At 37.1% G+C, this 21,875-nt stretch overlaps 1 protein-coding gene across 2 annotated transcripts in view; it reads right to left on the minus strand.

Moving 5' to 3' along the window:
* col5a1 (procollagen, type V, alpha 1) overlaps window positions 1-21,875 on the minus strand; it is an 86,242-nt gene continuing 64,367 nt past the window's right edge. Inside the window, exons 28-66 of one of the 2 annotated variants that reach the window (XM_053478602.1) lie at window positions 21,460-21,504; window positions 21,280-21,333; window positions 19,904-20,011; window positions 18,982-19,035; window positions 18,835-18,888; window positions 18,675-18,719; window positions 18,505-18,558; window positions 16,763-16,807; window positions 16,567-16,620; window positions 16,412-16,465; window positions 16,061-16,114; window positions 15,711-15,818; window positions 15,446-15,535; window positions 14,489-14,542; window positions 14,004-14,111; window positions 13,524-13,631; window positions 13,362-13,415; window positions 13,192-13,245; window positions 11,902-12,009; window positions 11,710-11,763; window positions 11,314-11,421; window positions 10,921-10,974; window positions 10,567-10,674; window positions 10,400-10,453; window positions 10,249-10,302; window positions 10,090-10,143; window positions 9,924-9,977; window positions 9,692-9,799; window positions 9,425-9,478; window positions 9,233-9,286; window positions 8,926-9,033; window positions 7,984-8,037; window positions 7,800-7,835; window positions 7,658-7,711; window positions 7,153-7,414; window positions 6,826-6,938; window positions 4,784-4,852; window positions 2,853-3,086; window positions 1-2,348 (exon numbers count right to left, since the gene is read on the minus strand). In XM_053478602.1, coding sequence (XP_053334577.1) covers window positions 2,202-2,348; window positions 2,853-3,086; window positions 4,784-4,852; window positions 6,826-6,938; window positions 7,153-7,414; window positions 7,658-7,711; window positions 7,800-7,835; window positions 7,984-8,037; window positions 8,926-9,033; window positions 9,233-9,286; window positions 9,425-9,478; window positions 9,692-9,799; window positions 9,924-9,977; window positions 10,090-10,143; window positions 10,249-10,302; window positions 10,400-10,453; window positions 10,567-10,674; window positions 10,921-10,974; window positions 11,314-11,421; window positions 11,710-11,763; window positions 11,902-12,009; window positions 13,192-13,245; window positions 13,362-13,415; window positions 13,524-13,631; window positions 14,004-14,111; window positions 14,489-14,542; window positions 15,446-15,535; window positions 15,711-15,818; window positions 16,061-16,114; window positions 16,412-16,465; window positions 16,567-16,620; window positions 16,763-16,807; window positions 18,505-18,558; window positions 18,675-18,719; window positions 18,835-18,888; window positions 18,982-19,035; window positions 19,904-20,011; window positions 21,280-21,333; window positions 21,460-21,504 — 3,138 coding nt within the window. In that variant the 3' untranslated portion in view covers window positions 1-2,201. Of the gene's footprint in view, window positions 2,349-2,852; window positions 3,087-4,783; window positions 4,853-4,917; window positions 4,987-6,825; window positions 6,939-7,152; window positions 7,415-7,657; window positions 7,712-7,799; window positions 7,836-7,983; window positions 8,038-8,925; window positions 9,034-9,232; window positions 9,287-9,424; window positions 9,479-9,691; window positions 9,800-9,923; window positions 9,978-10,089; window positions 10,144-10,248; window positions 10,303-10,399; window positions 10,454-10,566; window positions 10,675-10,920; window positions 10,975-11,313; window positions 11,422-11,709; window positions 11,764-11,901; window positions 12,010-13,191; window positions 13,246-13,361; window positions 13,416-13,523; window positions 13,632-14,003; window positions 14,112-14,488; window positions 14,543-15,445; window positions 15,536-15,710; window positions 15,819-16,060; window positions 16,115-16,411; window positions 16,466-16,566; window positions 16,621-16,762; window positions 16,808-18,504; window positions 18,559-18,674; window positions 18,720-18,834; window positions 18,889-18,981; window positions 19,036-19,903; window positions 20,012-21,279; window positions 21,334-21,459; window positions 21,505-21,875 lie in introns of both variants that reach the window. The other variant, XM_053478601.1, reaches the window with a different exon arrangement.

Consider the following 21,875-nt stretch of genomic DNA (forward strand, 5'->3'; position numbering starts at 1 on the left):
TTTTCATGCATACAGAAAGGCTTTAATGCTTCAAAAGACATACAAGGGTGCGTGGCCACAGTAAACTTGAATTTATTGACACAAAATAACAATATATCTTCTATCCTCTCTTACACAGGTTTAACAAGACCTTAAACAGACAACACAACACAAGACAAATATTACAAAAACCAAACAAAACAGAATTCTTTTATTGGCAGCATCTTGGCTATTTTTTGTTTTTAATTTACAAAATGGTTATTTTTTATTTAATGATTAGAATTATGTGTTGTGATTTTTTTTCTTTTAACAGTTCAAGTCATATTTCAAATTAATAGAATGCAAAGGTTTGTAGCAAAGTAGCTGGCATAGTGGTGTAAGATGTTGAGTGCATTAGGGTTTAGTGGCAAAGAAATGCGGGGAAAATAGAAAAAAAGAGGCAAGAAAATTAATTTTCTTTCTATACCAAAAATGGGAACTCTATCTACCACACAGTTTCACAATCTCAAACAAAGTGATCTGCTGGTCATTGAGTGTATTTCATGAAGTCTATTCTGTGAGAATATATTTGGCCTGAGAAATGGAGGACAGTAGATTAGTTAGTCCTCTGTATTTGGCTCTGGTAACAGAGGTCAAGTTCTTCCCTGTACAAAAAAAAATAATAAATCTCTCCACTGAAGACTTTATGGACTGCTGTCTGCTTGAGGTGAACTGCCGATTGCACTCATGTCCACTGTAAAGCTCTAGGTCCACAAACACTGTAAAATAATTACTACCTTAAAAAATCTACTTTCTTTAAACTACATTCTAAATTTATGGGAATAAATGTGCTATAGAGGACTATGCAGAAAAAAATACATAAATAATCTCCCGGTAAAGCGCCACTTTACAGTCTGCATACTGCACGTTTGACAACAGTGTGTAGGGTGATGGCACATAGACAAATTTGTTAGTTACATGGTCAAAATTTTTGGTTTATGAATGATTATGATGGATCCGCATGCATAAGAATATTTCCCCACACAGGACACAGGACTTGCTACCCAGAAAAAAAGGAGAAAAGGTGATGAAAGAAATGGAAGATGCATCATCATTGGTGAATCATTTAAAACAAACAAAAAAAAATGGAAAATATATATGTATATAGCACCACAGGCAGAAGGAAATAGCACCTAGTTCACTCATTTAGTGTTTCCTCAATGAAACTGTTTCTCATTGTGTGTGCTTTGTGATAGACTTAAGCACAAGGTGTGATAGAAAAAGGATAAAGGATGGAATCGTTCAGATACCCTGTGATTGTAACAATCCAGAAAATTATTTGCCATGAACTTGCTATTGTTGCTTGTTCTAACTTTTAATTTCATTCAGTTATGTGAAACAAAAAAAAAAAAAAAAGGAAAAAAAAAGTCGAAGGATGTGGGTCACACCTGCATCAGGACGTAATACTTTCTTCTTGGTTTCTCTTTTCGTTTCTGTCAATTTATTTCTTTTGTTCTGCTATCTAATTTTCTCTAGGATGATCGATAGAGTTGAATATTTTATTTGCACCAATCACCAGCATCCCTGCTGTCCTTCTCACTCAATGGTTCACATGCATGTTTTGAAGCGCACACAAAAAAAGAAACAGAGAAAAAAACAGAAAAATATACAGAAAGTACTTACAAACATAGAAAAAAATATTTATATATATTTATATATAAGCACCATTCCAGGGAATGGGAAAACAAATATGCACAAAATAAAGTTCATTGAAGTACTCGAGGGAGGGAGGGGGAGGGGGTGGATGGGAGTTGAAACACTGAATAAATGCAAGCAGAAACCTGACAGAGCTAAACGCAGGTGGAGAGTGTGAGGAGGTTTCCACCTGCAAGAAGTGCATTAAAGCTGGAAGAATACTGTTGCTATCTCCTATACCTATACACCTATACAGCACGGGTGGCCAGAAAGTGGCAATTAAAGCATAGGGTTAGCTAGCTAGCATTCAGCTAATCCAGTTTCAAAACTTGCATGTGACAGAGACAGGTACACTGAGGTCAAAATATGTTTGGGTTTGTGAGAGACCATTCTTTATTAATTTTTTTAATTTTATTTATCCTTTCTATGCTAAGTTGGTGTTTTATTTTGGAAACACAAATCTTTAGAAAATATGTTGTCCTATTCCTTTCTTTGGTTTCTGAGAAAATGAATGTTTTTTTTTTCTTTGGTGCGTTCAGTGAACAGTCTTAGCCAATAAAGCAGGCCGGGCCAACCTCGAAGCCAAACTTCTGCGTTGCTCCACCGAAATCGTTGAACATGATGTCAACAAATGGTATTTGCTCCACTTTTGGAGTGTTGATCTCTAGAATAGTCTTTTCATAGCCCTTTTTCAACTGCAGAAAAAGAGATGGGAGAGGAAGAGACAGGGAAAAGAAATTGGTGAAATTTGGATGCGAGTACAATTCTCTTATAAAAGTACTGGAACAATTCTTTTGTTTTTGCTGGTCTTTTTGTTGGTTTATTTTTTAACAAGTCTTCAGAGGTAACACTGAAGGCCCAAACCAAAGGTAAACATCCAGAGATTTTTTTTTTTGGTTAATCTAGCACGGTACACATTGTCAACAAAAAACACCTACAGTATGAGTCAAATGTTCCAATGTTCCTAGAGGTTCCTATGTTCTAAGCTGTTTACCACATTTAAATGTAAATACAGCATAAGAAAATGAATGCTAAATTTCTGATCTATCGTTAAGTTTAGCGTTTGATGTCAAACCCTCATGTCTTCAGTGTATAGCAAAAACAAAAGACCATTCCAACACTAAGAAAGGACTAAGCATTAAATACCGCAACTGTTCATCTGTTACTACTTGTGGATTGAGTGAATAATTTCCGCTCACCGCACATCCATCCATAATGGCAGTAATGTATGGATTGTTGTCATGGGACATCTCTTCATCGTTGGAGCCCAGGAAGCGGATGGCCTTGTCGTGAGTGTCCAGCTCTTCATCATGCCAGGCCACAGACTGGTAGCAGTTATATGTGAGGTTCTGCCGCGCCGAGGCACTTAGCAAGCGCAGGAATGTCATTTGGACCACACCAATCGGATTGCCTTCAGCGTCCATGTATGAAAGCTGTAAAGGGTAAAAAAGAAACATGGGGTCCTGCTAGCAGCTCAGGATATACTGGTAGAGGTTCCTTCTACTAGAGGTTCCTTTACAAATTACACATCACACCTTTTTAGCCAAGAAAATGTTTAAAAAGCAATATGGACTAAAGTGTACTGAGGTTGATGAGTCTAAGACAACCTTCACCCTCATGTCCTGTGGATAACCTATTTTCCTAGAATGTACAAATTTTAATAAGAGATATATTTGTAAATATATAAATGAATATAATATAGGTATAACAGATACCATATAACTAAAACATGAGCCAGGATTACAATCAGAAGAGTAGTTTGAATTTTTGGTGGAGCACTTATAAAGCATGTCAAATTGAGCTTATAAGGTGTTCTCATTAAACTAGTTATAATGCTGATAAAACAATGTAAAGTAGGCTGCTAATGTGGTTCCTACATTATTTTCTGTTTGCTTAATAAGCAGTCAGAAGCATTTTTTCTTACAGAGAAAGTACAGTAGGTTTAAATAAGAGGTTATTTATTGTCTCCATGGTGTGATGTAACATTTGCATTTTAAGAAATACGCAAATGTTCGTTCTGTCCATACCAAACCTTGTTAGAACACGCCATTTCCTCCATTTAGGTTTTACACACATGACTTAGACTGTGACAGCAAAGCAAAAGAAATTAACATGCTATGCATGCATGCATGCATAAACACACACACACACACACACTGTACAGTACTTACGTGTTTTCCTCATCATACACTCATATGCGATGACCTCACACATGCAAGAGGATACATAAATGTGCATACTAACACACAAACACAAAGACTGGATTCAGAATTATTTATGTATATTTAATCTAATTTAATATCATTTTGTGGTCAAATGGAATTCAAATTGAAAATTTAATAGAAAATCACTATACTATCCAGTCGATGCCGGTGTGTGTTTGTATATTGTCCACAGATTTTTATGCTTCGTGTGGACTGTCAGCACATAGAAACATTACCTTATGTTCACAGTCACCTATCATAAGTGACTGAACCCAGTAGTTATGCGAGAAAGATGTGACCATGAGGCTGAAAGCCGACAAAATGTCTCCACTTTTATCAGACTTGCCAGAAAGGATGGGAAAGTGCCTATTAGTCAACATGCAAGAGTCCAGAACACCCTTCAAAAGAGTTTATCTCCAGTTTTTAGACACTGAGGATGAAGACCATTGGCCTTAAGCCAAAGTCAATCACACACAAACTAATTAATTTAGGTAAGTTCACTAATTTTCCCAAGCTATTATGAGAGTGGTGTTTTTAGACGAAGTCATGGCTTTGGATAACACATCTGCTTTCATCTCTCAGATTGGCCATAAGCCTGAGGACTCACTCTGTTGTTGTCATAGTACAGAGAAGCTCATGTAATACCATGCTCAAACAAGAGCTCCAACTGCATAGCAAGTACCATGCAGAACCACAGGTCTCCAAGAGATAGAACCTCAGAACCATGGCACCTTGGACACTAGGAACTTAGGACCTTCAGAACCTTAGCTTCTCAGGACATAAGAACTTTGGAACCACACAAATGTGGGAACTGCAGAACTTTAGAACTGAGTAACCTTAGACCTTTAGAACCTCAGGTCCTTGGAAAAGGAACCTTAGAACCAAAGTCCTCTCTCTTGGATCCCAACTTGGCCCTTTCTACTTACCATGGACCCCCGTTTGTAGCGACTATACCAAGTGCCTGGGCTGTCTTTGGGCCAGCGAGCCATTTTACTCTGAAAAATAACAAGAGCAGTTCAGGTGGTGGAAGGTGGATGGAGGGTCACGGAGGTGCTCTTACCAGTTTACCACGTTTGAATTCACTGTACCAGGAGCCTGGAGTCTCCTTCACCCAGGAGGTTAGCCTAGTCTGAGACACCAGAGTAAGAAAAAGAATGCGAGTTTAAAAAATGGGCAACATGGCCAAGAATAGAAGATGAAAAAGAAAGAGCATAATGAGGAAAAGCAAAATAAAGAAGAGAAGGGTGATTAGGAAAAGCAGAAGGAAAAATATGAATAAACAAAAACATGAAAAAATAACAAAAAGGTAAAATGAATTAGGAATTAGGAAAAGGGGATTTGGGCAACTGAACCATAAAAATAACCAATTACTCTACTGAATTAGGCTGCTTTAAATCAAAACACACATCCTGGCGCAAATTAAAAGTTTCACAACAAAATGCGATGAATGCCATTTTCTGACTTCCACTCATACTGGCAAATTATGAGGGGTGTTCAGGTCAAACTGGGACTTTTAAATTATCCCAGCGTTTCAACAGTGCTTGGATACCATTAAGGTAGAAAGTTTAAACTTCTTAAAAACACCTTTAATGGCTCAAATATGGGGAAATGTCTTTCAGTGAGGTCAAGACTATACAAGGATTTGGCAATAACACCCAGCTGAGTTCCTGAAAAGTGCAAGTGGTGTTTATGAATTACTGTATCTAACATTCCCACGGACAGAGCGTCTCTTCCACCAGTTCACCACAAATTATAAATTGATTTTCATGGTTCAGACATTTGACTTGTCGAAAGTTCATGGGAACAACTGCTGGGCTCTAAGCCACCTCGACTGGGATCATCATCCACAGATGTATGATCTTCTTTAAAACGTTTAATCATTCAAAGGTTTTAATGCTGCTAAGAGTCTCATCACTGTATCGTACTTGAAGTCTTCTATACTGCATACACAGTTATAAAAGGGATTTATTTAAAGTCTCACTATTGGGTATAACCCAAATGAGGATGGATTCCCTTTTGAGTCAGGTTCTTCATCTTGACTCAGGAAGTTTTTACTTGGCAAAGTTGCTTCCGGCTTGCTCATCAGGGGCAAATATTTATCCTGAATCTTTATTTGTGCAAAGCTGCTTTACGACATGTCCATTGGTAAAGTGCTGTACTTTTTTTTCTTGGGCTTTGCCCCTGTTGATCAAGAAGTCACCACAATGGATGATTTGTTATGCAGAATCTTGCACAAGTTTCACACCAGACACTCTTCCGATCCCTCCCATTCCAACACTGTAGTGGCTGGGTTGCTTGAGGTGCTGGGTTATGGGTCTCGCCTTGGCATAGAAACAAGCAAACTGAGCTGAACCAAACGTTGGCTAAGTTGTGTGTATGTGTAAGTTCAAAACTTGTTTAGCGTTAATGGAAAGCCAGATGAAGTGTGTTTACTTTTTTTCCTTGTACAAAATGCAAAATGCGGATTATCTGCATGCATTACACTTACACGGTGGTTATGAAAATAGGCCTACACAGAACAGTACAGCTTAACATCCTTCCTTACATTGACCGTGGGAGGAGTGGCTTAACCAGTGGCTCATCCTTCCAATATATTGCTTAAATTAGACCAGTTTAAACTACTACCACACTTTTCTGGAGCACCTGCACCACCAGTGACTATGGCATGTAAGTGTGTAGCAGTGATGGCTTCCTGTAGGTCTGGTAATTTTGTATTAATTCTTATCTAGGTCTTCATCAGATGTTAGGTGCAGAGCACATTACCACAGTACAATTGGCAGTATCACCCGGCACTAACACGCTTACTGTGCTGTATCTTAGGGGAATATGGTCTAAGTGGAACGCTTCTCACTGAGGAAACAGGGGGCTGCCCAAATTGGCCTACAGTCAGTAATGGAACAGCTAAAACTATGTTAAGACCACAGTTTTTGTCAATGACCCTGCAAGCATTGTTTATGTGAATACTCACCCCTTCACTCTTTTTATCTGGGAAGATACAGCTCTCTCCTCCAGCTGTGAAGTTGCAGTAAACCTTGAAAGAATCTCGTGAGCAGCCCTGGTTTGGATCAATCCAGTACTCGCCTTAAAAGGAAAACAAAACAAAAGGTTGATTATTTTCACATGTTTTTTACACCTACATGGCCTATTAATAATCAGTTTATAATATTTTGACATGTAATTTTATGCATTGTTGTTTTGATTTGCAACATTAAAAACACCTACAATAGGATATTAGAAAGGCATGATAAGTGTGTGCGCATGTGTACTATATGTGTTTGCATGTGCGCACACCCACCGTCTGGGAAGTCAGGGTGGCAGAGTTGCAGGTCTTTGCATGTGCGTGCTGGGTTGCTCTGGGTTCCAAGTGGATGCTTCATCTGCTCAATCTCCTGTTTAAGAGAGTTGAGCGAACCAAAAATCTCCTCCATACCATCTTCATAATCTTTGTAGTTGGAATCAGGCGCATCGTCCGCCAACTGGCTGCCATCAATACTCCTTCGTGCTCTCTTAGGGCTTGCAAGGATGGGCAGTGGGTGGATGACATCGCCTGGTGGACCCTTTAGGTTTGCATTGAAAGGCAGTGCATTGGTGACTAAGCTTTTCACTACTGTAAATCCATACAAATTCCTTCCATGAAACATTGTGAAGTGAAAAAACTTGAACGCTAACTTTACTGTTATGAAATAACAAAACTAAAAAAAAATAAGGCAAAACTGATCAGTATAAAAACTGAGAGTTTTGAACACATCAGTTGAGATATTTGATGACTAAAAAGCTTTTTTGAAGTGACTGCTACTGACCGGAGGGCCTGGAGGTCCTGGTACTCCTGCTTCTCCCTTTGGTCCAGTTTGACCCTACAGAGAACGCAAGACATATTCAGGTTAAATTCTGACTGAAACCCAAGCTCTAATATAAAACCTTTGGTTGAGAGAGGAAACTTACTGATGATCCCTTTGCTCCTTTGGGACCAGGGGGGCCCTGCATAAAGAAACAAGCACACACATTTATATATGTGTTTTTAGATATTAACACATCTAAAAAAAAAAAAGAAAAGTTTTTTTTGGATTTAATAATAATAATAATAATAATAATAATAATAATAAATAAATAATTGACAAATACATACAGGCAATCCAGGAGGTCCAATCGGCCCCAGAGATCCAGCATGGCCAGGGATACCCTGCACAAAGGGAGAGAGAGAGAGAGAGAGAGAGAGAGAGAGAGAAAACAAATGATATAAAGAGCATTATTCAGTGAAATCATAATTACTGTTTGGGAATAGAAAAATTTTTATATTTTCACTTCATGCATTTAACACATTTCCAACATACACTATATGATTAAATGTTTATTGAAACCTAACCATCACACAACATGGTAATAGTTTAAGGAAGGCTCACAAATGGACAGGTGACAGTATGTTTTAAGAAATATATAAATAATATATACTTTACTACTTTAGCTACTTTAGATACATTTACTACTGTTAGAGAATACTTTAGACACTGCCTTTTCAAGTGTAAGTGTGTGTATGCTTAACTGTACGAATATAAAGTACTGTGCCACCCCACATTTCTTCAAATTAAATTAAATTAAACTTAATTATGTATACTGAACTTAAGAAATGGGAAAATGTTTTGTGTTGTGACAAGATGCAAAGTGTATAAAGATGCAATTTAAAAATTGATTGTTTTGGTAACAACCTCAGCAGCAATTTCATTTCCCCTCTCGTCTGTTCCAACCACTGAGCATTTAGCATCACCAGCATACTAAACACTAATATGCTCCTGTTTCTTACTGGTTCATGCCTTAAGTTAGATTAATTTCTATGCTTGAATGATTCATAGGTCACAAACAAAAACATTCTTCTGAAACTGCTCAGGTGCAGAGACTGAACTGAGAAACAAATGGAATGAGAGCCCAAAGACTTCAAGACTCAAAGCATTCCTTAAACAAAATATGAAGAACTGACAGGGTGGCTAAAGAGTTTTGCAGATTACTCTATGCGTGAGCAAGTTCTGTATCTGTAACTATATTTTTTTACACCGTATATGTGTGTGCATCATACATTGTCTCCTTTAGGTCCTGATGATCCCTGTGGTCCTGGCAGTCCTCGGTCTCCTTTTTCTCCCTGCTCTCCAGGAGGCCCAATCAAACCAATCAGACCTGGATGACCCTAAAATGCACACAAGTCACACGATAAACACCATGCAAAAGTATACATATATACACAACTAATAGAAAGAAACTGTTCTTATATTTTCCTTAAAGCCTTAAAAAGATTTTCACATGAGACGTTGGGGCAAAAATACCTAAACCACTGTCATCATACTATTAACTGTTGAAATATAATTTGGAAGAATTGGAACCCGTACCTTTTCTCCTTTAACTCCAGTGTCTCCTTTCAATCCAGGCAAACCAGGAGGACCCTAAGAGAAAGAGAGAGAGAGAGAGAGAGAGAGAGAGAGAGAATAAAAATATATTGTTGATGCCAATTGTTATTAGTAAATACCTTGGTAGACTATTTAGGTGTAATTTAATTGTGGTAAGGGGTAAGTGTGTGGTACCATTGGTCCTGGGGGTCCATCAGGTCCAGGAGACCCAGGCAGGCCTTGCTCTCCCTAAACAAAACAGACACCTGAGTTAATTCCCTGAAATACATCAGTACTTTCTCTCTGCCTCAGTTTTATATACATTCTGCCAAACAAATACTTTGGCTCCCACTGTGAAAAAGTTGAAAACTCAAGCTGTGTGGGATTTAAGCCATCTTATTAATATGTTTGTCAATCTGCATACCTGAGTATGTGTATGTATGTGTGTGGTTTGGAACTCACTACTGGGCCAGGGATTCCCCGCAATCCTTCAGATCCAGGCTTGCCAGGAGCACCTTGAGGTCCAACAGGACCTGTCTTACCCTGTGGACCCTCGAGACCGGACTCGCCCTGAGAAAGACAAAAACAAAAAGATCTAGATAAAGTGCAAGTAGTCTATTAATGTAAATGTAATGTTTCACTCATGAAAGTTTTAAGATTTTAAGAATGTGATGCCATGTAATATGTCCATTACTTTAGCTCCCTTTTCTCCCTGTCGTCCCTCAGGTCCTGCTGCTCCTGGAGGACCCTATTCATAGCAAAATATATTAAAAAAGGGAATGAAATGAACATTGATACAGGACTGACATGCAGATGAAAACTGATACAGTAAATGCAATTCATAGACAGAAGTTACTCACTCTCTTTCCTGGTGGTCCAGTTGGTCCAGACTCGCCAGTTGGTCCTGGTGATCCCTGACACAAACGATTACAAATAAGTAAAAAAAAAATAAAAAAAAAAGCATGTACTTTATATGTCCGTATAAGTTTGATGAATGGATGATTGACAAGGTAACTCACAGGCTGACCAGGTTCTCCGTCATCACCTTTGTCACCAGAAGGACCATCCAAGCCCTGAAAAAACAGTTACTGTCATGTCAGTTTCCTAATGATTATTTACTGCGAATTGTGAACACATAAATACGTATGTCAACAAAGAAATCAAACATACAGCTGGACCAGGCTCTCCAGGAGGTCCAGGGTCACCCGGAAAACCACTTGGACCCTAAAAACAAAAAAAATTAATAAACAAAAGTGCTTTGTATTATATTATTAATGCTTGACATGCATAGGTATCAATTAGTTATAATTCTAAAAATAATGAGGGTCAGAACTCACTGGACTTCCTTTAGGACCGTCATCTCCAGGAGGGCCCTTAGGTCCTGGTGGACCAGCAGAGCCAGCAGGACCAGCTTCTCCTTTCTCTCCTCGCTCACCTCTTGGTCCCTGAGACACACACACAGACAGTTTCGTGAGATTTGTGTTTTATTTTTACTTATCCGTATTTAATATAGTAATTAACTCATATTATACTATATCAAGAGTACATTAACTAAGAAAAATTAAAGACAACAAATCCTATTAAAAAAACTAATATAGCAAAAAGTCTCGATATAGGCCTTAGACTGTGCATTGTGATTATTGCTCTTTTACAAACATGTGTTTTTGTGGGTTTAGATCATTGTATCATACCGGAGGGCCAAGATCGCCTTGCAAACCAGGCTCTCCAGGCTCACCTGGGTCTCCCTAAACAAAGAGAAAGTAAAGGAATTAAAAAAGGAACAAAGTGATAATAAATGTCACAATGGTATTCTAAATAAAATTGCTACCATGTTTATAAAACGATCACTTAAATGAAACCCATGACACTAGTCACTCTTCCAGTCCTCTAAACATATAGACATTCAAATGTTCACTATAATTCTATTGCTATTTATTATATGATATTTACATCTAAAAGCAATTATCTTGGCAGTGTTTATACAAAACATAATTCTTTAAATAGAATAATGTAGCAGCCCTATTCTCTTCTAAAACATCTTATAATAACATGCTGTTTTTAGAATGGCCACTGAGTTTTCAAACCTTCTCTCCCACAGCTCCAGGGTTTCCATTTCCTCCAGGGGGGCCCTGGGGTCCATCAGCTCCTGGGGGTCCAGAGGGGCCTCGGGGACCCGGAGGACCAGGTGGACCCTGAGAGAGTAAGAAAGAGAGAGGAAATGAAAAGACACATACAGGATTAAAGTAAATTTAGACCATTGCTCATAATTAACCATCATATGTTTAGTTTTAAACAGATGTACTTAAAATTTTTATTAATAGTATAAAATATGAGCCTGAGATTTATCAAAACTATATTGCAAAGATTATAATGATAATTATATTAATAGATATTTAAAATAAATAATGATATTGCTAAAATTATAAAATCTTTATTAAAATATATGCAATATTATAAAATTAGAGTGTATTTCCTCTTACCATGTGACCAACATCTCCAGTTTCTCCTTTCTCACCAGGAGGTCCAGGCAAACCCTGTGTGCAAAAAGAACCAGAAATGAATAACATGGTCTATTTTATGAAAGTTTGTTCTGATTTATAAAAGCAATGGAAACAGAAATCAGTATTAAGTGTCAGTTGCCATAAGACAACAATGTGTGCGCTTGTTCCAACCTGAAGGCCAACAGGTCCAGGGGGTCCAGGGAATCCTCTTGGTCCCTCATCTCCTTTTTGCCCAAACAAACCCTGCTGTCCTCTCGGACCAGGCTCTCCATCAGCTCCCTAAGGCAGTGGAAAAAGATACACAAAATTAAACTAGACTATTAGACTTAAAATCACTTATATAACTGTATAAATAAATGCTGTAGATAAAGAATGTCTTAAAAAGTATCTAAATTCAAAAATACTATAAAAAATCAGTAAACAGCAATTAGTAAAGCAAAGTTAATAATTGGTGTGACAACGCTTTGCTTAAAATATAGTCTCAGGTACAATTGGTCTATGTATTCCAGAATCCCCAAAAGATTTCTTTTTCTTTTTTTTTTCTGAAAACTGTTCTTTTACATAATATGCTGCTTTGATTTCTGGCGTACAGATGTTTCCTCATTAAGATTATTATTATTTTTATATTTTTTCATTGGAATATTAATGTTTGGAAATTAGGAACAAAATGTACTGTATAACAAAGTTTTTACAAAAAAAAGTGCCTAAGACTTTTGCACAATACTGTAAAGCTGGAGTAATGTCAGAAGAAAGAGAAGCATTTTAACTTAATTATTATAATTTTTTCTGTCATCTTCTGGCAAGCGATGTCCAAAACATAACCCAGTTCAATGTAGGACTTTTAAAGATTTTTTTGACTTTAAGGCCAAAATAAAGTAATACAAGTTGAGTACTATTGATACTTAAGTCAATTAGAAACTGTGTACTTCTGTACTTGTGCTCAAGTGAAACTGTTAATGGAGGACTTAAAATTTTAATTGAGTAATATTTTTCCCAGGGTAGCTAACATTTTGGCCATACGAGACAAAATTTTTAATTGTTAATTTATGTTTGAAACATGTTTGTAAGATGCAACTTGCTATTTTATACTCAATTAAAACCTATTTTAGTAAGTATCTTTTACCTTAAACTAGTAGTTCTTTATTTAGAACTTTAGAAAAGCAATAAGCTATCAGAATATTTGGATAAAGCTCCAACATGGAGCTGGTTGTTAACTGTGTCTCAGATAAGAATCTCAAACATCAATCCCAAGTACAGAAACCAGATGTTTCTTGATTTTTTTTTTTTGTAGGAAAACTGCATATGTGGCCATGACATCATAATACATTTGAAATTATATTATTACAAATTTATCTGGAAGGGTCACTAAATTGAATATTACAGATCGTAAGGACATAACATAAAACATACTTTTAGGAAGATGCTAAAATATGTAATATGTAAAAGATAAATAATACTCACAGCTAGACCAGGTGCACCAATTGGCCCTTGAGGTCCAGTTGGACCAGGAGGACCCTGCAAAAACAAAGAGAGAGAGGTAAAAATGAAAAAAGAAGTTTTATTGCATGTACGTTCATATTAATTACTAACTGGAAGAATAAGGGAGAATGGAAAAATAATAACAGTCTCACCTGCTCTCCTTTATCTCCTTTGCTACCTTTCTGGCCAGGCTCACCGATCTCACCCTATCAGATAAAAGATATTTCTACTGTAAAAGGAACCAATGTAGATAAAATATGGGGCAATTTAAAATAAGGGCAAATAAGACATGTGGTCTTTCAAAGCAGCCATACCTTATCTCCATCCTCTCCTGGAGGTCCAAGAGGTCCAGCAGGACCAGGCAAACCGACAGGACCCTGAATACCATCTCTACCAGCAGGGCCTTGAGGTCCTTTTTCTCCCTAAAGAACAACAATATTGGAAGATCTGTTATTACTGTGCTTAAGAGTTCAATTTGGGGGGGCTGTCTATGTCAGGAAATTAGGGTTACAGGTTACAGTTTATAAATTTGAAGTCAAGGTCAATTTTAGTATTATGGAATATTAATCAAAAGTTAGGAATTGGGATTTCAGAGTTTGTGTGTCAGGTATTAATGGATTAGGGTTTAGGATTAAGCGATTATTCAGTTGGAATTGTAACAAAAGATAAAACTAAGCAAAGTAAGATAAGGGTCTGGTTTACATTTAGAAATTACAGTATGTTAAGGTTTAGGACATGGGTTTAGCTGCTGTAAGAGGACATTTGCACAAGGGTCTAGGGTAAGTTTAACTCACCGGTCCACCTTTCTCCCCGGAAGGCCCTGGGGGTCCCTGAGGTCCTGGGCGTCCAGGGGGTCCGGTGGGACCTGTTGGGCCAGCAGGACCTCGCTCACCTGGTGAACCCTGTAAGCAAAGAGACATAAAGGAAATTTTTATAATTTTTAAAAATAAATTAGTCACATTACAAAAATGTCTTTCTTCAGAATGGAATATTACTGTAAGGTTCTTACCACAGATGCTTACTGACCATGGCATACAGTATGTATGTGTCAAATGAGAAGTAACACAGAGAAAGAGTGAGAGAGAGAGAGAGGATAATAGACAAACCTGCACATATTTACTTACTGAAGAGCCATGGGGTATAGCAGAGGACAAAAAAGGAAACAGGAAATAAAACAGTAAATATAAAAGTGTCACTGGAAATAGAGAGACAGACAGAGAGATAGAATGATAGAGGGTGAGAAAAGAAAGATGTATGGAGAGATATAGTGTTTACTCACAGCTGGTCCAGGTGGACCCGGTGGTCCTTCATTCCCTTTCAAACCTGCAGTTCCCTAGAGAAAAAAACACAGATACATTTAAATGTGTTATCAATTTGAAGGGTTACTTTGATTATTACTCATTTAGGGTAATACGTTTTCCAAAATGTTTATACTTAAAAACATTAAAAACACATATAGGTTAAAGACACATTTACTTAAACTTAAAATGTGCAAAAAATACTCATTCTCTACAAATATGTTTTTCCTAAGGCCCTGATAGTAGTGCTGTAAGTTACTGAATGTGGGTATTTGCTCAGTTATGGCTTAAGAATGTTGGTATTTAAGTACTATAAATATAATGAATTTTTAATATCATTCCTTAATGTTCAAACATGATTGAAAAGTGAATTTTGCAGAAATTTTAATGTTTTGCGGCAAGACAGAACGTGTCCCTTATTCACCTGTCTGTCAGGTGTTGAAGAGACAGCGCCATTTAGACACCCACAATGTTTAGGACCAACGGCATCACATCGTAAGTAGTGTTTCGGAGGTTAACTTGACTCCTGTCATTTTCATATTCCCAGACTATGTGAATCATACTCCACTTCGTTCACAACTGCTGAAGGCACCTGAACTGTTACCAACACCACTGTCCCTCAGCCCTGCTTCAGGGTGAAGGTTAAATAGCATGTTTTTTCTTTCCTATCCTTCCTGCACAGTCTTCAATAAAAGTGCACTTTCCTTCCCATCCACTCTTTATCTATTTGCCTGTCTTTGCTACACATTGCACATGCTACTGTATGTGTACTGCTGCATATTAAATTTAAATGAAATTAAGTTTAATATGTTTTTGATTTAATAATTTGTATTATTTTCAAATAAGTAGGCAAATCTTACTTAGATTGAGTATTTTACAATCTATTGCATAATTGCACTGGTTTGAAATGAAAACTCTGCATTGTAAATGTCACTTACAACAGGCCCAGGTAACCCTCTCTCTCCAGGAAAACCTCGCAGTCCTTGAGGTCCATCTTTACCAGCAGGGCCTGCCGGACCTGGATCTCCCTAAACACACACACACACACACACACACACACACACACACACACACACACCAGAGACAAACAGGTATAATGTATTTATGCTTTCAAATCAAAATAAGACTCACGCATGTAAGGTAAGTTTGTACTGATGCATGTGTGTATGTATGTACAGTATGTGTGTGTGTGTGTGTTCTCACCTTGGCTCCTTCTTTACCAGCATGTCCAGGCAGACCTTGTTCACCTGGTGGTCCTGGAGGTCCGGGATGGCCTCGCTCTCCCATTGGTCCAGTTTCACCTGTTGGTCCCTATGAATAATGTAGGTTTACACATTAGCCTAAAGCTTAAGAGAAATTCACTGGACAAATCACACAAGATAATTAATCAATGAATTAGATTTAAATCCATACCATGCTGGACTGGTGTGCTAAATATAATGAATTTTAATTATTTTACTAAAGATAATGAAGAACAGTGAAGCTGCAATTTAAAAAAGCTTGGTCATCATGTGTGTATGTGTGTGTGTGTTTGTGTGTATGCATACACTTACCTGAGGTCCTAGCACACCTGGAGGTCCAGGAGGTCCGGTCTTCCCTTGGAAACCCTGAGAAAAGGACAAGTCTATGAGTGAGGAATGAAAACAGTGGTGGTACAGGTGTATGGACAGATCTTTGGATTGTTATAAAGGAAAATTTAGAGGATAGATGGACACAGATGCAGGAAAAAAGGCATATTAATAGATGTTTATAGATGGTTGTTCAGGAAACGAATGGGATAACTGTGTCTCATAAACTAGGTGGGATTGAAGAGAAACCTTTTCAAAGTGCATTTTTGGTGATCAGAATATATCTTCTTTTGTTTGCGTATATGTGTGTGTGTTTGTATGTGTGGTATAACTTACTGTCTCTCCTCTCTGTCCAGGGTGCCCAGGCAGTCCATCCTTTCCAGGTGGTCCCTGAACAACAGAGGTCATTACAAGATGAGAGATAAAAACAGGAAAAAAGAAAAAAAAACTTTTCATTTTTCCATTCTATTTCTATTACAAATTTCACTCACAGGAGGGCCTTTAGGTCCTGGGAATCCAGTTGATCCCTGAGGTCCTGGCAGGCCCTACACAACACACATTTTTAAGAGATCGCTGAAAGATTACTGTACATGGAAACAGTTTATTTGGCATCTTTGAATATTCATGTATTACCAATTACTGATCTGTAAAAAAAAATAAAAAAATAAAGTAAATGTAAATTCATACCCGTTCACCAGGTGGTCCTGGTGGTCCATCACTTCCTGAGGTGCCCTGTGGAAAAGCGGAGAGCAATATTGAAGTGAGTATTGTACACTTTCTGTTTTCTTTCCTGGTGTCTTTAAGCATGAGCTGTAAAGACTTATATTCCTTATATATTTTAACCTTTTAATGTTTTATTTTAATTATTTAATGCTGCATTGAGCATTGATGAGCATAGATCAATGATAACAATTCCACTTTTAATTTAAGAATATTTATTTAATAATATCTCATTCTAACCTTCATATATATGGTGAATTAAGCAGTGTGAACTAGCTAACTAATTAATCCTCTGTTATTTTAAATTTAATTATTATTATTATTATTATTATTATTATTATTATTATTATTAAAGGATGATTTTTGCATTTGGTTTCATCAAAAGATAAATGTGAGGAGTAATGTAAGTTTTCATACCATGACATTTAGATCTGAAACTGTTAAACACACTTGCACTAAGAAAGTGACAGACCACTATTTTGATTGATTTTATTGTTAAGGTGAGCAAAATTATTAGAAAGCAACTGAAGAGTGAATAAACTCCAATATTTAATTGCATGTCCCTTGCTTGCAACAACTGCATCAAGCCAGAGACACAATGACATCATAAACTGGGAGACTTTTTGTGAGACTTGGACTGCACCATCTTTGCAGCATCACTGCAGCTGTTGTTAGTTTTGGGAGGTTCCTCTTTTGAGTCTCCTCTTCAGAAAGTTAACTGCTGCTTGGTTTTGAGTTAAAGTCTGTTGATTGACGGTGTATTTTGGATTACTGTCCAATCACTGTCCACTTTTGACATTTCAGAAGCGGCCACGCTTTTTCAATTGCATATCTTAATTTCTCCACTGTGTAGCTACTGTAAGACAATTGAAAAAAACCTTGCTGTTGCAATTATTTCAGAATGGACTGTATTATTCAGCATTGTGGTCATGTGGACAATAGAACATACATTAGAATTTATTCTAAATATTAGTTTATACTTTAATTTATTCTACGAAAGTGTCTCACTTAGGTTAAGATTTTAATTTTCAGATATAACACCATTTTTTATAATACTTAATGGTTCTTATCACCCGAACTATGCTTTATTTTTTTGTAAATATGCATACATATTATATTTTTATTAGATTAAAAAAACACATTAACTTAATTTGTATCAACACCTTTCTTGTATTCAAATCTATCAATGGTCTTAATTGTCATTCAGAAGAAACTTGGCCAATTTAAATGTCACATGGAAAGACAAGTCTGAAAGTGCGTATTATTCTAAATTGTAAAATTTTTAAGATATTGCAACATGGATTTGAAATTGTCACGAACACTACAGATTTTTTGGGGGGGAGAGGCAAAAGTCCTTAATTTTGCACGGAATACTTTTATTTAAGTTTTAGTACCAAAGAAATATGTACAATTAGCATTAAAAAAGTTTTATTGTTATAAGCAAGACATTATAATGCTGAAAAATATGCCATTTTTGGGCACATATAAAATCATCTCCTCAAAATTGCTAAAGTTAGCAACTTAAAATGTTTAGGGAAGCAAGATTGGTCACTTCAATGTTGCATACACTTCAGTAGTAGCTTCTTTGGCACACACATTTTCTGTATTATATGTTTAACATAAAATGATCAAATCAGCACCAATACTGTGGTTTGGCTATTTATACTTTACCAGAACTCCTGTGTCTAGTGAAATTAAAAGACAGTTACCTTTGGACCTGCTTTTCCTGTCGGCCCCCTAGGTCCTCTTTCCCCACGAGGGCCCTGTAGAAAGAGAGAGAAAAACAGAAGCATAGGCACTGGATCAGTTTCTTGTGCTAAACTTTTGTTAACATCCATTTGTATGCATGTTTTTTTTTTAAAAGTAAGAAGAATCTTACAGTAGGTCCTCGCTGTCCTCGTGGTCCAGGCTTTCCAGCTATTCCCTACAAAAGACGGAGACATAATTAGTCACATTATGTGAATTTACACTGAATGAACTGGTTTGGAAAACTTGTTGAATGTTGTGGATTGTGTAGAGTTATCATCATAATGTCATACCCTTGTTCCCTTTTCTCCATTGGCTCCTGGGAAGCCTTGGAATCCTTGAGAACCCTTTAAAGTAAAGAACAGAGAAAATATAACAGATGATGTTTTATTATGTAAAGGAAAAAAGAGATGAGAGGCAATGAGAGCCATAAAACTTACCTTTGGCCCTTGTCTTCCAGGATAACCTGGCAATCCTGGAACTCCAAGCTTGCCCTAAAAGCATTCAAACAAATGATCATATTTTAGATCAGGAGGCCACAGTCAGATTATACACAGATTACTATACACCTTGATGTACAGTAGCATTGCAGATATATTCCTATCTAACAGTTTTCTATCTAATCAGGTTTACTGCTGTCTTTGCAACAAGCAGTATTGCTGGACTGGACATGTGTCTTAAAAAATGGACAGTGGAATATTTTTTCTTCTTGACATGACCAAGTAAACTACTTTTTTTCTGTGGATATGCAGGGCCCACTCGTTACTCTTCTGCCAATGTTTACAAACTGTGCTGGGAACAAATGTCCTGTGGTGGAATTTGTTATATGCAAAGGGTGTTCAAGTCAAACTGGGACTTGTGTGGAATGTCTTATGATGATGGTGTAGACTCGATTGACTTTTTTAAGACTTCATAGCACAGTATGGTGATGATACTCAGCCACAGTAAAACATCTGAATAGTGCAAATGTGTTAAAGAATGCTTTACGTCTGTGAATGACGATCCTAGTGACTCATTCGTGTGAACATTCAGCAAGTTATTCTACATAATCAAAAGTTATGGTTTGGTTTGATCATCCCCCTTTTTTGTATTGTTTTTACAGTACACATGAAGCAGGACCGGCAGGTCTTGCATTACTTTAAGTATATTCCATGAAAGCCAAAATGTGGTGACAGCCTGTAGTGACAGGAGCAGGAAGAGGAAGGGATGGGGAGAGCTGGAGTGTGTTAATTTTAGAGTTTCATGTTTGTTCTAGCCTAATTCTCTAAGCTTGAATATTAAAGCTTTTTCTCTCTCTCTTTCTCTCTTTCTCTCACACACACACACACACACACACACACACACACACACACACACACGCACCTTCTCTCCATTTGGTCCAAGAGGTCCGGCATCTCCAGGAAGTCCAGCTCGTCCTTTAGGTCCTTCAGGACCATCCTCTCCTCTAGGTCCTGCAGGTCCAATCTCACCCTGGGTCACACAAACACACACATTACACACACATTACTACAGTGCACATAAGTGTTGGGTAGGGTGGCCAACCGTCCTCTTTTGCCCGGACATGTCCCCTTTTTACATACCGGGGCGTCCTAGCAGGTTTTATAAATTCACGAAAATGTACGGTTTTTCATAGGACCGTTACGCGTGTACGTAAATTGACTGGCGTTTTGCACACAATACTAGGGTACTAATTTTTTGCGTGATGTAATTACGGGATGCTGCCTTGTGGGCAGGTCTGCGGCGTGAAGACCTCATCAACAGTGAAACATCACCACAGTTACAGGTCCATGGATTGCACCAGTACTTTGCTTAAAAAGGCATTTCCTGACTCTGACATTGCAAAAATAATTTTTTGCATTGCATATTGAAAACAATATTTAATATTAAATAGAGCTATTATTTTGTTATAAGTTTTTACAGATTTCATTTTATTAAATGAAATAATAAAATGTTTATTTCTTCAACATTGAAGTATAATAAATAATGTTCATCAACCACCAAGAAGCTTGTCTGAATTCGTCTGGAGGCCGTGCCGATCATCCTCTTTTTTGGAAATCAAAATATGGTCACCCTAGTGTTGGGGGAGTTGCAGAAGTGTTTAATGTCATTGCTTGGTTGAGAACACAACACTCCAGGCAAAAAATGAAAGTAATAAAGTTAAATATTAAAATAAAATATGAAACTACTATAAATGTAAACGATGTTTATTTATATCTAAAAAGAAGTGAATCCAGTGTTTGAACGCAGCAGTTATCTGCTACTATAGCTTCACACGCTAATGCATGGTGATGCTAGTCAGAATGATCCACCACCCATAACATACTGTAGCCATTTTTAATTGATAACTGAGCTCAATGTTCGCTGACACAGTGTGGATTAACTGTGTACCTATAAAGGGATCTGGCATTCAAATGGGACATGTAACTCAACATCATGCTGTATTCATTGTACTGTATAACTGATCTTTTTGTTTACACTATCATTACATTAAAACACTGGATACAAATATTGCATTTTGGTTTTTCTATGGACACTTTTTCCTAATTGTTATTGTTGCATGTGGCTTGACTGCATTTTCTTAAAGCACTTGTAAAATGACATCATTAAAAGTTACTGTGCCATTTGTAAAAAAAACAAATATCTAATCGCGATTTCAACCATTTCCAATATCCAGTCTGTCTTGATGGAAACGTTTATCCACAAAACATACATAAAGAACATAATAACCAACAACTTACCCGATCACCCTTGATACCCATATCTCCTTTAAATCCAGGGAAACCATCTTCTCCCTAAGGGAAAGAAGTAAAAAAAGAGGGCATATATATAAATACATCTTTTTCAACTAGCATAGTTTTAGCATCACCTTCTGGATTAGTGCATAAAATAGACAAACACGACATAAGGGCACACTGTACCTTTTCACCCTTGTTTCCCTTTAATCCCCGAACTCCATCAGCACCCTAGATGGAGTAAGACCAAAAAAAATGATTAAATAATAAAGACAAATAAAGCTGCAAGTCACTGCAAAATCATTACAAAGCAAGATCCATAGTTCACTTATCTGGTTTTATATATCAGGACATAAGTAAGGTATAAGGACACCACTACACATGCAATTACTGCCGGGATGCTGTGACTCTTCATTACTAAAAAGCTTACAAAGTGGCCATGTAAATTAAATAACTTTTCATATTTTTCTTGTTTAATCAATTTATTAGTATTTCAGAGTATGTAGACCATCACTAATATGAGTCACTGTGTACATTTTTACTATAGAAACAATAAGGTACCAGAACAAGTGCACTAATTAAGCTACTCAACTGCGTCCAAC

This window comes from Clarias gariepinus, chromosome 19 (assembly GCF_024256425.1).
Source record: "Clarias gariepinus isolate MV-2021 ecotype Netherlands chromosome 19, CGAR_prim_01v2, whole genome shotgun sequence".
NCBI lineage: Eukaryota > Metazoa > Chordata > Actinopteri > Siluriformes > Clariidae > Clarias > Clarias gariepinus.